Source organism: Chrysemys picta, chromosome 2 (assembly GCF_011386835.1).
Source record: "Chrysemys picta bellii isolate R12L10 chromosome 2, ASM1138683v2, whole genome shotgun sequence".
Lineage (NCBI taxonomy): Eukaryota > Metazoa > Chordata > Testudines > Emydidae > Chrysemys > Chrysemys picta.
The window spans coordinates 111,802,104-111,816,992 of record NC_088792.1 but is presented as its reverse complement, the minus strand read 5'-3'; the positions used below and the strand labels follow the sequence as shown (position 1 = coordinate 111,816,992).

At 42.2% G+C, this 14,889-nt stretch overlaps 1 protein-coding gene across 24 annotated transcripts in view; it reads right to left on the bottom strand.

Moving 5' to 3' along the window:
- The window catches only part of FHOD3 (formin homology 2 domain containing 3), a 655,971-nt gene that overhangs the window by 183,288 nt on the left and 457,794 nt on the right, over window positions 1-14,889 (bottom strand). For all 24 annotated transcript variants that reach the window (XR_010598462.1, XM_065583978.1, XM_065583975.1 and 21 more), the window contains one exon: window positions 13,067-13,178. Coding sequence is in view for 23 of the 24 variants with exons in the window: in XM_065583978.1 (XP_065440050.1) it covers window positions 13,067-13,178 (112 nt within the window). In the remaining variant the exon portion in view is untranslated. The remainder of the gene's footprint in view (window positions 1-13,066; window positions 13,179-14,889) is intronic.

Here is a 14,889-nt window from a genome sequence, read left to right as displayed (position 1 = left end):
GTGCAAAGTTCCTTACTGATGAACATTTTGACAGCAGAATGTTCCCATTTTCAGTTCCTTTACTTTTATTGATACCAATATTCTCCAATCCTCACTGCAAACAAAACAAAACAGAAAGCTTTTGGCAGCTTCCATATCATAGGCAAAGGTACAAAAGGGCTGGAGATACATTCTCTCTGCTCAATATTTTTTCTTACGCATTATTTAAAACACTATTCTGTAATGAGCTTTTCCAGTTTCACTAGCCTTCTCTTCATTTGCCTCTCTACATAACCAGACATTTTTGTGCAAGGAACACATGTTCAAAAGACATGTGGAACAAATTCACTCTGCTCAAATAAGATATATGATTGGGAGGAATGATATCCTCACTACAAAAATGTCTTCCTGTGGTTTCTAATGAACAAAAAAGGGAAGAAAACAAGAAAGAGAGAGAGAGAGAGAGAGAGAAACAAAAAGGGGAAATTATATTATTCTGATCTATAACAGTGCTATTTGTAAGGAAGTGAACTGCCAATAACATGACAAATTAATTACTTAATCCTTGATTTATGATTCAGTGAAAGATCTTCTGGGGGGAAAATGCCTTTTATTCTATAGCCAGAAAGTCCTTACTTTGATTAGAACAATTCCATTGTGTTTTTAAAATGCAATATCTTGGTATTCTATCATTTCATATTCGCCTGCCTGTTTCCGTGTAAAGATGACATCCACAGTTACCCATGAAAGCACAAACTTAGTTAGCCATTTCTTCGCTGCTTTCAGGATGTTTAATTTTAATCTGTCAGTCAGGCACTGTTATCAGCAAGCCACTTCAGCAGTACTTGCTTTTCAGAAGGTAATAGGCTGTTGTTGTTTACAAAAGGCCATTTCCTGACATGTAACATGGAAATTCTGTATCAGATTCTCAGCTAGTGTAAATTGCTGTAGCTCTAGTGACTTCGATGGAGCTACTCCGGTTTACACTAGATAAGAATGTGACATTTGCATCTAGGGTGCCCATTTTCTCATTGTGATCCTGAGTTGCACAATCAAAGAGAAAACATGAGGTTACTTGTGAGGCTGACTGTCTTCTCTCATCTTGTTACTGAAGTGTGTATATGTCCTCTAAATTCACAAGAGGCTGCAGCAAGACAATGACAAGTATCTATGACCCTTGAAAAACATAAAGCTGTATGCTTGCTTCTTCATTTTCCCTTATTCTTCCCCTTGAAGAGGAATATTCATATTGTGGAAAGCTTTCAAACATCTCAGACTACAGATGAGTTCAAACCAAAACCACAGATCTGAACACTCCCAAATGTTAGGGAAATTTGTATTCAGATCCAAAAGTCATGCCTTGCCACTAACTGTATAGATTCATAGATTCTAGGGCTGGAAGGGACCTCGAGAGGTCATCGAGTCCAGTCCCCTGCCCTCATGGCAGGACCTAATACTGTCTAGACCATCCCTGATAGACATTTATCTAACCTACTCTTAAATATCTCCAGAGATGGAGATTCCACAACCTCCCTAGGCAATTTATTCCAGTGTTTAACCACCCTGATAGGAACTTTTTCCTAATGTCCAACCTAAACCTCCCTTGCTGCAGCTTAAGCCCATTGCTTCTTGTTCTGTCCTTAGAGGCTAAGGTGAACAAGTTTTCTCCCTCCTCCTGATGACACCCTTTTAGATACCTTTTAGATACCTGAAAACTGCTATCATGTTCAAACATTCCATCAGCTATACGCCCACTACCCCACGGAGAAGGACTGCCGGTTCCTGATGCACCAGAATCATTTTCACTTGAGTCAGACGAAGAAGAGGAAGAGTATGAAACTTCTGGTCCTGAACCATTAATGTCACGGGACCCACATTTTCTCCCATCCTCCTCCTCTGAACCACACCTCATAACACAAGGTGAACTGAATGACCTTGTCAGGGATTTGGAACTACCCAAGAGTAAGGCAGAGCTGTTGGGCTCCAGACTACAGCAGTGGAATCTCCTGCCAGGTGATGTTAGGGTTTCCACGTTCCGTGACCGTCAAAAGGATCTTGTCCCATTCTTCTTCATGGAAGGTGATCTTGTAGCCTGCAACAACATCGATGGTGTGATGGCAGCCCTCAACATCGTTCACGATCCAGATGAGTGGAGACTTCTCATTGATTCATCGAAGACGAGTCTTAAAGCTGTTTTACTGCATAATGGCAATGTTTTGCCATCAATTCCAGTTGGTCATGCAGTCCATATGAAGGAAACCTATGACAACATGAAACAACTTTTGAGGTGCATAAACTATGACCAACATCAGTGGCAGCTTTGTGGCGATTTGAAGGTTGTTGCTCTCTTGCTTGGTCTGCAGACTGGATACACAAAGTACTACTGTTTTCTCTGCGAATGGGATAGTCGTGCAAGAGATTCCCACTACATCAAGAAAGATTGGCCGCTCCGACAGTCATTGGAGCCTGGGAGGAAAAGTGTTCAGCATCCACCACTTGTTGAATCAAGGAAGATTTTGTTACCACCCTTACACATCAAGCTGGGTCTGATGAAGAACTTTGTCAAGGCCATTGACAAAACACAAGCAGCTTTCAAGTACCTCCGTGGAAAATTCCCAAGGTTAAGTGAAGCTAAGATAAAGGAAGGTGTCTTTGTTGGTCCTCAGATTCGTGAACTTCTTCGAGATGATGCATTTGACCATGCACTGCGTGGCAAGGGAAAGACGGCATGGAAAGCCTTCCAGTTAGTGGCAATAAATTTTCTCGGAAACAACAAGGCAGACAACTACAGGTTGTTGGTGGAAAACCTCCTCAAGGCATACAAAAGCCTTGGTTGCAACATGTCACTAAAGATACATTTTTTGCACTCCCATCTAGATTTTTTTCCACCAAACTGCGGAGCAGTGAGCGACGAGCACGGCGAGCGATTTCACCAAGACTTTGCAACAATGGAGAAACGCTATCAGGGCAAATGGAGCCCATCAATGCTTGCAGACTATTGCTGGACAGTGACAAGAAATGCTCCATTTAATGAATACAAGAGACAAGCCAAGAAGTGCCGAGTAGACACTGAATAGGACTAAACTATGTACATAATAGTTTTTTGCCTTTTGTTTCATAATACATTTTATTTATATAACCCTTTTGCTGATTTTTAAAGTGTTACATAAACAGGACAGGTGAAATATTATCATGTAAAGCAACCATAAACACATGAAAAGACATAGATTTACAATTTATGATTAAAACTCTATCTACACAATATACATAGACATAAAATGTAAAAACTTACATATCGTAGAAACAGTAGCCAATCAGTTGTTTTAATTATCATATTTGAATTCAGCACATCAGAATACATAATAAATAGCACATTTTATCTCTGAAGCAGACGACTTCTCAAAAATTGTAGACCAGCGATTTAGCTTGTGGTCCACTATAACCCCTAGATCCCTTTCTGCCGTACTCCTTCCTAGACAGTCTCTTCCCATTCTGTATGTGTGAAACTGATTTTTCCTTCCTAAGTGGAGCACTTTGCATTTGTCTTTGTTAAACTTCATCTTGTTTAACTCAGACCATTTCTCCAATTTGTCCAGATCATTTTGAATTATGACCCTACCCTCCAAAGCAGTTGCAATCCCTCCCAGTTTGGTATCATCCGCAAACTTAATAAGCGTACTTTCTATGCCAATATCTAAGTCATTGATGAAGATATTGAACAGAGCCGGTCCCAAAACAGACCCCTGTGGAACCCCTCTTGTTATACCTTTCCAGCAGGATTGGGAACTATTAATAACTACTCTCTGAGTATGGTTATCCAGCCAGTTATGCACCCACCTTATAGTAGCCCCATCTAAGTTGTATTTGCCTAGTTTATGGATAAGAATATCATGCAAGACCGTATCAAATGCCTTACTAAAGTCTAGGTATACCACATCCACCGCTTCTCCCTTATCCACAAGATTCGTTATCCTATCAAAGAAAGCTATCAGATTGGTTTGACATGATTTGTTCTTTACAAATCCATGCTGGCTATTCCCTATCACCTTACCACCTTCCAAGTGTTTGCAGATGATTTCCTTAATTACTTGCTCCATTATCTTCCCTGGCACAGAAGTTAAACTAACTGGTCTGTAGTTTCCTGGGTTGTTTTTATTTCCCTTTTTATAAATGGGCACTATATTTCCCCTTTTCCAGTCTTCTGGAATCTCTCCTGTCTCCCATGATTTTCCAAAGATAATAGCTAGAGGCTCAGATACCTCCTCTATTAGCTCCTTGAGTATTCTAGGATGCATTTCATCAGGCCCGGTGAAAGTAATGGTCAGACTTCTTCAAACTTTGAAGAAGTTCAAATCTGGAGTTAGATCTAAACTTTTCAGGTCAGGCCTATCTCTACTGAAAAACTAAATCCATTTAATGTTCAGCTTTTTTCTTCTTTTTATACTGTTATTTACCTACATTTGTTAATTCTCAATGATATATGGTAAACAAATGTAGTCTCCATACAACTTGGCTCCTCCTCCTGCACAATCATGCAATGAAAGTATAATGCTGAATTTCTTGCAACACTTTTTCTGACAGCAGATTGTGATCCCTGCTCCGAACCCTCCCGCCCTGGTAATAGGTAACCGTTATGCTTTTCTTGATACAGGAAAGAAGGAATCACCCCCTACAGTAAAGGAGGAGAAGCCTCGTACCCCTAAGGCGGGGAGGTCTGCTGCCACCACTGCGAATAGGAAAAGTAGGGTAATGGTGGTCTGAGACTCTCTGCTGAGGGGGACAGAGGCACCCATCTGTCACCCTGACATTTCATCTCGGGAGGTATGCTGCCTGCCGGGAGCCCGTATCCGAAATGTTACAGAGGCATTGTCGAGGATTATCCAGCCCTCTGACTAGTACCCCATGCTACTCATCCATGTGGGCACAAATGATACTGTGCGGTGTGACACTGAGCGAATCAAGAGTGACTACAGGGCTCTGGGAGTACGGGTGAAGGAGTTTGGAGCACAGGTGGTATTCTCTTTGATTCTTCCTGTCAAAGGTAGGGGCCCGGGCAGAGACAGATGTATCATGGAGGTGAATGCCTGGCTGCGAAGATGGTATTGCCAGGAGAGCTTTGGCTTCCTAGACCATGGGATGCTATTCGAGGAAGGACTGCTGGGCAGAGATGGCGTTCACCTTTCGAGGAGGGGAAAGACCCTATTTGGACACAGACTGGCTAACCTCGTGAGGAGGACTTTAAACTAGGTTCGACGGGGACAGGTGAGCAAAGCCCACAGTAAGCAGGGAACATGGAGACCTGGGAGATGTGTCGGAAACGAGAGGGAGTGTGGGCTGTATTGGCAGAGAGAAAGGAGGGTCAGGACAAAACTGGGAGGAAAGATCAAACCAGTATCTTAGATGCCTATATACAAATGCGAGAAGTATGGGGAATAAGCAGCAAAAACTGGAAGTGCTAATAAATAAATACACCTATGACATTTTTGGCATCACTGAAACTTGGTGGGATAATACACATGATTGGAATGTTGGTGTGGATGGGTACAGCTTGCTCAGGATAGACAGGAGAAAAAGGGAGGAGGTGTTGCCTTGTATATTAAAATGTACACACTTGGACTGACGTGGAGATGGACATAGGAGATGGAAGTGTTGAGAGTCTCTGGGTTAGGGTAAAAGGGGTAAAAAACAAGGGTGATGTCATGCTAGTAGTCTACTACAGGCCACCTAACCAGGTGGAAGAGGTGGGTGAGGCTTTTTTTAAGCAACTAACAAAATCATCCAAAGCCCAAGATTTGGTGGTGATGGGGGACTTCAACTATCCGGATATATGTTGGGAAAATAACACAGCGGGGCACAGACTATCCTACAAATTCTTGGACTGCATTGCAGACAACCTTTTATTTCAGAAGGTTGAAAAAGCTACTAGGGGGGAAGCTGTTCTAGACTTGATTTTAACAAATAGGGAGGAACTCTTTGAGAATTTGAAAGTAGAAGGCAGCTTGGGTGAAAGTGATCATGAAATCATAGAGTTTGCAATTCTAAGGAAGGGTAGAAGGGAGAACAGCAAAATAGAGACAATGGATTTCAGGAAGGCAGATTTTGGTAAGCTCAGAGAGCTGATAGGTAAGGTCCCATGGGAATCAAGACTGAGGGGAAAAACAGCTGAGGAGAGTTGGCAGTTTTTCAAAAGGACACTATTAAGGGCCCAAAAGCAAGCTATTCTGTTGGTTAGGAAAGATAGAAAATGTGGCAAACGACCACCTTGGCTTAACCACGAGATCTTGCATGATCTAAAAAATAAAAAGGAGTCATATAAAAAATGGAAACTAGGACAAATTACAAAGGATGAATATAGGCAAACAACACAGGAATGCAGGGGCAAGATTAGAAAGGCAAAGGCACAAAATGAGCTCAAACTAGCTACAGGAATAAAGGTAAACAAGAAGACTTTTTATCAATACATTAGAAGCAAGAGGAAGACCAAAGACAGGGTAGGCCCACTGCTCAGTGAAGAGGGAGAAACAGTAACAGGAAACTTGGAAATGGCAGAGATGCTTAATGACTTCTTTGTTTCGGTCTTCACTGAGAAGTCTGAAGGAATGCCTAACATAGTGAATGCTAATGGGAAGGGGGTAGGTTTAGCAGATAAAATAAAAAAAAAAAACAAGTTAAAAATCACTTAGAAAAGTTAGATGCCTGCAAGTCACCAGGGCCTGATGAAATGCATCCTAGAATACTCAAGGAGCTAATAGAGGAGGTATCTGAGCCTCTAGCTATTATCTTTGGAAAATCATGGGAGATGGGAGAGATTCCAGAAGACTGGAAAAGGGGAAATATAGTACCCATCTATAAAAAGGGAAATAAAAACAACCCAGGAAACTACAGACCAGTTAGTTTAACTTCTGCGCCAGGGAAGATAATGGAGCAAGTAATTAAGGAAATCATCTGCAAACACTTGGAAGGTGGTAAGGAGATAGGGAACAGCCAGCATGGATTTGTAAAGAACAAATCATGTCAAACCAATCTAATAGCTTTCTTTGATAGGATAACGAGTCTTGTGGATAAGGGAGAAGCTGTGGATGTGGTATACCTAGACTTTAGTAAGGCATTTGATACGGTCTCGCATGATATTCTTATTGATAAACTAGGCAAATACAATTTAGATGGGGCTACTATAAGGTGGGTGCATAACTGGCTGGATAACCATACTCAGAGAGTTGTTATTACTGGTTCCCAATCCTGCTGGAAAGGCATAACGAGTGGGGTCCTGCAGGGGTCTGTCTTGGAACCGGCTCTGTTCAATATCGTCATTAACGACTTAGATATTGGCATAGAAAGTACGCTTATTAAGTTTGCGGATGATACCAAACTGGGAGGGATTGCAACTGCTTTGGAGGACAGGGTCATAATTCAAAATGATCTGGACAAATTGGAGAAATGGTCTGAGTTAAACAGGATGAAGTTTAACAAAGACAAATGCAAAGTGCTCCACTTAGGAAGAAAAAATCAGTTTCACACATACAGAATGGGAAGAGACTGTCTAGGAAGGAGTACGGCAGAAAGGGATCTAGGGGTTATAGTGGAGCACAAGCTAAATATGAGGCAACAGTGTGATGCTGTTGCAAAAAAAGCAAACATGATTCTGGGATGTATTAACAGGTGTGTTGTGAGCAAGACACGAGAAGTCATTCTTCCGCTCTACTCTGCTCTGGTTAGGCCTCAGCTGGAGTATTGTGTCCAGTTCTGGGCACCGCATTTCAAGAAAGATGTGGAGAAATTGGAAAGGGTCCAGAGAAGAGCAACAAGAATGATTAAAGGTCTTGAGAACATGACCTGTGAAGGAAGGCTGAAAGAATTGGGTTTGTTTAGTTTGGAAAAGAGAAGACTGAGAGGGGACATGTTAGCAGTTTTCAGGTATCTAAAAGGGTGTCATAAGGAGGAGGGAGAAAACTTGTTCACCTTAGCCCAGTGGCTCCCAAACTGGGGTTTGTGAACTCCTGGGGGTTCGCAGAACGTTACAGGGGGTTTGCCAGAAAAATTTCACTAATGGCGGACAGAGGACCCTAGGCATTGGAGACAGGAGGTGGGACCCGGTTGCAGGGCAGACACCCTGAGCCCCAGGGAGAGTGGAGCCGGGCAGTTGGGGCTGGCATCCCGAGCCCTGCCACTGTGAACGGGGGAGCCGGCAGCCTGAACCCCAGCCCGAGCCCCAGGGAGAGCGGGGCCAGGCAGTTGGGGCCGGCGGCCTGAGCCCTGCCCCCGTCAGCTGGTGAGCCGGCAGCCCAAACCCTAGCGCTCTGCGCGGGGCTGGCAGCCCGAGCCCCAGGGAGAGTAGGGCCGGGCAGTAGGGGCTGGCAGCCTGAGCCCCGCCCCCATCAGCGGGGGAGCCGGCAGCCCGAACCCCAACCCGAGCCCCAGGGAGAGCGGGGCCGGGCAGTTGGGGCCGGCAGCCTGAACCCCAGTGCTCTGTGGGGGGCTGGCAGCCCGAGCCCCAGGGAGAGCGGCCAGGCAACAGGGGCTGGCAGCCTGAGCCCCGCCCCCATCAGCGGGGGAGCCGGCAGCCCGAACCCCAGCCCGAGCCCCAGGAATTTGCCAAATCTCATCTAAAGCCAGAACCACGGCCCTCTAGCCACAACCTCACCGGAAACTAGAGGTGGGTGAAAAAAAACCAAGCATTTTTCACAGAAAGTTTTGAATTTTTTTCACATTTTTCAAAATTGCCCAAGAAAAATTTACAAAAAACTGAAACGGAAAAATGGTCCATTTTCAAAAACTGTTTTCATGAAACATTTTCTGATTTTTAAAAACCAAAAATGAATTTATTTTTATTAGAAACCATTTTTTAAAAACAAAAGCCAAAAAAACATTTTACAGAAACATCTTTGGTTTCTGGTTTTTCTATGTTCGTTAAAAAAAGTTTCAATTAAAAATATTTTTCAGAGGTTCATAGATTCCGGGGCCCGGCAGTTGGGGCATCCATCACACTGAGGAAATTTAAACTTAAATCCCTGAAAATATTCATTTTTAGGAGGGGGTTCACGAGATTTCACAATTTAGTGAAAGGGGTTTGCGGGCTGTTAAAGTTTGGGAACCACTGCCTTAGCCTCTAAGGATAGAATAAGAAGCAATGGGCTTAAACTGCAGCAAGGGAGGTTTAGGTTGGACATTAGGAAAAAGTTCCTAACTGTCAGGGTGGTTAAACACTGGAATAAATTGCCTAGGGAGGTTGTAGAATCCCCATCTCTGGAGATATTTAAGAGTAGGTTAGATAAATGTCTATCAGGGATGGTCTAGACCATATTTGGTCCTGCCATGCGGGCAGGGGACTGGACTCGATGACCTCTCGAGGCCCCTTCCAGTCCTAGAATCTATGAATCTATGAATAAGGGGCACAGTGTGGCCTAGTGGACAGAACACTGGACTGGGACTCATGAGACCTGATTCTATTCCCAGCTCTGTCACTGGTCTACGGGATGACCTTGGGCAAGTCACTTCATCTCTCTGTGCCCCAAATTCTCCATCTGTCAAAGGAGATGATGAGACTGACTCCTCTGAAAAGTGCTTTGAGATCTGCTGATGAAGAGAGTTATACAAGAGGTAGGCACTATTATAAGCATAAGATTATGATTTCCGTACAATATCAGTAGTAAAACTGATGAGAGAGAAAAATCAGGCTTACTTTAGTGAACTTGTAGAGGATTCTTTCTCTGTATGTGTACAGGTGCCTTCCTACTGAATGGAACCAGAACTGCTCTCCTGTACGTCATAGGCTTCCTATTGCTGACAGTTATTGGAGATTCTCCTTTGGCTGAAGCACAGTGTTTTTGGGGAAGGATCATTTGAGCTTCATTCACATTGCTGCCACTAAGTTCACAGTGGCCATGGATGGTATAAAGCACAGTGACAACTATTAGGTACTAGATGATTCAGGACACTTTAAATACAGTATAGCCAAATAGTGTATCTAGTTACTTCCTGAGTCTCTGACTATTTTTGGCCTCTCCTTAAAACTGTGTGCACATGACTTTTGTTCAAATCTAATAAAAAAAGATGATGAGTTTGGTAAGGTCAGCCAAGTTCTAATATACAGTCTCCACATCACAGGGCAGACATGCAAATAAACACAAATAGTTTTCTGTTCATGAAAAGCCCAGGAGAAGACTAATACTATAGGTGAGGAGTAAGGTGGAATTGGTACTGCTGTGTGAGAATTCATCCATTAACAGAAGTTCATCTGTATATCTCTAGTAGTCATAAGCACTAACAGGTGACAACCTTTACATTTGGAGACGCCTCTGCACCTTTTATACTTGTTTTTTTTATTAAGCTTATTATGTGCATGTACATTCTTTCATCCGATTTTAGGAACATCAGTATTAATCTCCTGAATATCTAACTCTGTTTTGACAAGGCCAGGAAACATGAACTATTCTGATATTAGAGGGCACTTACAAGTCAGATAACAGCAGCCAAAGTCGCAGAAACAATAAGCACAAACAGGATGTTACCGTGCTCAGTTCAGACACAACGCTTTAATCTCTGTATTAAAAAAAGATGCTTCTGATAAAGTAGCAGCTGGAGGCACTGTAGAATTCCTACACCACTTTCCAGCCCCCCCAGTACACAACACTTTAATTGAAAGGAGAGAGTTCCCTTGTAGCTAAGAACAGACAGCAGAAAAAAATTAAATAAGGGAGGATAAGCAAGAGGGTGCTCCGTATGTTCTAGGGACTGTATAGTTGCTCACCTATGATCTGCTTTTATCCATTATTAAGCCAGCAGCTTCTATGGAGCTTTGTACTTCAGTTTGCATATGGATGTATTCTAGCAGAGAAATCACAGATGGGATCACTTGGAAACAGGGCTGAATTATTAAGGTTGGATTTTTTTTTTGGTTAATCATGTGTGGTACACATGTTAAAGAATTATGTCATATCTCATCGCCTTGCATGTGAATGAAAAACAGGGCTTTTTTCAAAGCAGCATTGAACTTAATTAGTTAGCTCCAAGATTTATGATAAAATTTCCAAAACAAGGCATGTAACATATTCTTCCTCTTTTCTTCAATCTAATAAACAAATCTTTTAAAGCAGGTCTGCCACCGTTACAAGGCAGCAATTACCAACTGTAATTAAAAAGGCAGCATCACCACAACTACAAAAGAAATGCTGTTCCTCTGATGACCTCAAAAAAACCCCAAACCCTAAATAGACAGGACAATAACACACACCTCTCTTGTAGTTTCTTGTTTTACTCTTGAGGAATTTCTAATATAATTGAAAGGGGTTTTTTTTTTTTTTTTAAGCATAATAGATATGTAAGGATAACAAGTTATTTGTGAAACCATGATGCAATATGCCTCCCCACTGGTATGAGAATTCCAATAATCTCCCACTTTGCTTTCAACAATCATCTAACCATAAGTATCTTTTTTCAAAATGTTATGTTGATTTTCAAATTGTTTCATTACTTTTTGGGGGGAGTGAAATGTAGGCCTGAGGCCATCCTACAGGATATAAAAGGGGATGGCACATGGTAGCATGTTCCCCCCCCCCATTGTTTAATGGTGTTTGCTAGCATGGGAACAGCTGGTGATTTGAACATATTGAGAATATAAGTGAGTTCAGAGGGCTGAGGAAATACTACAATTGGCTGTAAAAATAAATCATACAACTCACTATTACATGAGCACTATAAGTACATTTCTGCTGTATAGCATTCTAAGGTTTATGGGTTTTAATTCAAAACAGAAAACCAACCTGAACAGTCCACATTTTTAAAGTATCCCCTTGCCTTCCACCCAGCCACAGAGGATTTATGGCTCTTTTTTAATCTTTTCAACACACCCATTCTGATAGTTAAGAGTGAAAACTGGTAACTTTCTCTTCTCTCCCTAACATCCCGTACCCTGCTTCTGTTCCCACCAATCATTTGTTTTACTTTAACCATAACGAGTCATTTGAAGAAGTTCAGCAGCAAGGCAAAAATTCCAAGGATGGGAACTTTGTTTTAATCTCCATGTGTGTGAGACCACAACAATGGGTCTGCAGCCTCACAAACCTTCCTGGAGTCAAAGGAACAGTTCAAATCAAAAGAGCACATTGGAGTTCTGCAATATTTTTGTGGCAAGAACCACCCAAAAACCCCACCATAACATTTTTGTTCTTTTCTTATTGTGTGCACATTTTTTTAATTCAAGTTTTTTTTCTGGACATAAAGGATGACAGGTCTCAGCATAATGTCTGCTGGAGGATTTTATTGCAATGCAACAAACAGAACATTTTCTATGTACCGTTCATACTGGCACTAAGTTTGTTTAGGTTTTTTGGATGACAAAAGGACAACACTGATGGCGTGTTTTTTCTCCACGTTAGATGGCCACTTTTAAGCAGGAAGAGAAAGCATGATCCTGTGGTTAGGGCACTCACTCACAACTTGGGAGTCCAGAGTTCAATTCCTTGCTTTGCCACAGACTTCTTGTGTGACCGGGGTAAGTCATTCAGTCTCTCATCTGTAAAATGGGGATAACAGCTTTTCCCTACCTCATGGGATGTTGTGAAAATTATTATACTAAAAATTGTGAGGCCCCTAGATATCCCAGTAATGAGGGCCATAGAGATAGATATGGGACCTTAGATAGACTCATTATGGAGAAGTTCCATATAGTCTTAGGGTCTTAGTAGGAAAACAAAGTAACTTCTACTTGCTGGTAACATTGAAGACAGGTTTCATCAATGTCTTTAATGTATATTTTCACTATATTACAGATTCTGATATGCTTATTCATGTTAAATGTTATCTTACCCCACCAGCAGCCCTAATGAAACCCATGGAATTATTTAGAGAAGAAGGTACTTCTCAGTGACTCCATGTTATATTAATACTTTAAACATGTTTAAAAACAAACAAACAAACAAAAAACAAGGAGCAGTTTTGTAAAATGACTGTGGGACAAATAATGACTGAGGAAGATTCCTCTAGGATGAACAGACAAACACACACCACAGCTGAAATCTTGGCCTCACTGAAATCAAAGGCAAAACTCTCAGTGATGCCTAGATTTCACTCTATATTATCAGCTACTCACCTCTCTTCTCATCTACTGTGGATACTGCCTGGATTAAAAGTGGTGCATTGGATTCCGTATACTCCACAAACACCAGCTGCAGTTTCAGTGCTGTCTTTACCACCAGACGGAACTGAATGAAAAGAAAGTAACTTGTCATTTAACAGCTCACAGTATTTCCAGATGTGCTGCATGCCACTGTACCAGATGTAAGCATTGCATTTTGGCTTGAGGCAGCAATGGCAACAATATGAGAGAATGAAGTTATTCGAGCCACATAAATAAAAGTTCTGCACAGCCAGTTGGCCTAGCAATTCACTGATAGGACAGCACTCTCCCCATTAACTGCAGCTCAGTCTTAACTCCAAAACTGAGGCTCCAAAGTGCGTAACAAACATGACAATACATTCCTCACACCCTTAGATAGTCCCTGGTCAAAGCATGGTAGAAACTGAATCTACTGATCTGAGAACCTCATCTCCTAACACAGTATTTATTGTTCATTACTTGTGAGTGTTTAACACAATCAGATTTCGAGCTCTTCCTTCCTCTCACGCAATAGAATATGATTTTTCCCTGCTTTCTTTTTCATTTCTTATAATATTTCTATTTAATAGCATTAAACAGATTGAAATTCATTAAGCATGGGAACTGAGAGAAGTGTGTTTACACTTAGCTGTCCCAGAAAACTCTATCATAAAATGGCCCTTTTGTACTCCAGCAGAGGGGAGCATTGAGTTTGTAACCTGCTAACAAGAAAACAAAAACTCCATCAATGAGCAGGGCCTCCCATCATTTATTCTCTGAGTTCAGAAAAGGCCCAACTTTGACTTTTATGGTGAAATTCTGATCCAGATGAAATCACTGGCAATTCCCATTGACTTCAGTAGTTTCATCCATAGATTTCTCAGTAACAGAGAGGAGGGTTTGTCTATGAGATAATTTCCAAATTCACACAGTGAGAGCAGTTACACGCTGTCATATAAACACCCACAGACCTGACTTCTGACAAAGCCTTCTTCCCTGCAGGGTAAATTTCACCAAATAGCGCAGTCTCACATATAAAAGACACCGAAAGAAGGAGAACTTTTAAACAGACAGGATTGTGCATGGCCAGTGGAGAGGAATTGTATCAGGATGTCTATCATGGGTTAAAACTATACTATTCTCAGCCCTCCAAAGCCATGGATTTAAAGCTGGAGAAAAGGGTGATTGTAACAGCGTGGCTCACCACTTGACGACTGAAGCTAGCTAACACTGATTACAGAATGAGCCAGACCTGGGAGAGATCCTGGTGACTGACTTATAAACTGGGATTCTAGTTTTCCAAGATAAAGAAAACAAAATTCTCTGATTAACCCCCCCTCATAAAAACCCATGTTTTTCTGCAATTAAAATTAAACGCTGAACTTTAGTTTCCCTAGCCACAATGGGGAGCCCTGCTGCCTAGTGCTGACAGCCCGAGCTCCACTGCCTGGAGTGCGAGCTTTCAGCCCCGATTCGGTTAATACAGAGAGCCAAACAATGGAGGCTCGGATAAATGAGGTTCTACTGCATACACAGGGCCGGCTCCAGCATTTTTGTCGCCCCAAGCGGCGGAAAAAAAAAAAAAAAAAAAGCCGTGATCGGCGGCACTTCGGCGGCAGCTCTACCGCCGCTGCTTCGAATTGCTGCCGAGAGGGACTGAGGGACCTGCCGCCGAATTGCTGCCGAAGAGCCGGACGTGCCGTCCCTTTCCGTTGGCCGCCCCAAGCACCTGCTTGCTGCGCTGGTGCCTGGAGCCGGCCCTGTGCATATGTTTTTATTTTTTCACAAAGTGTAAAAACTAAACATTCTCTATAAAA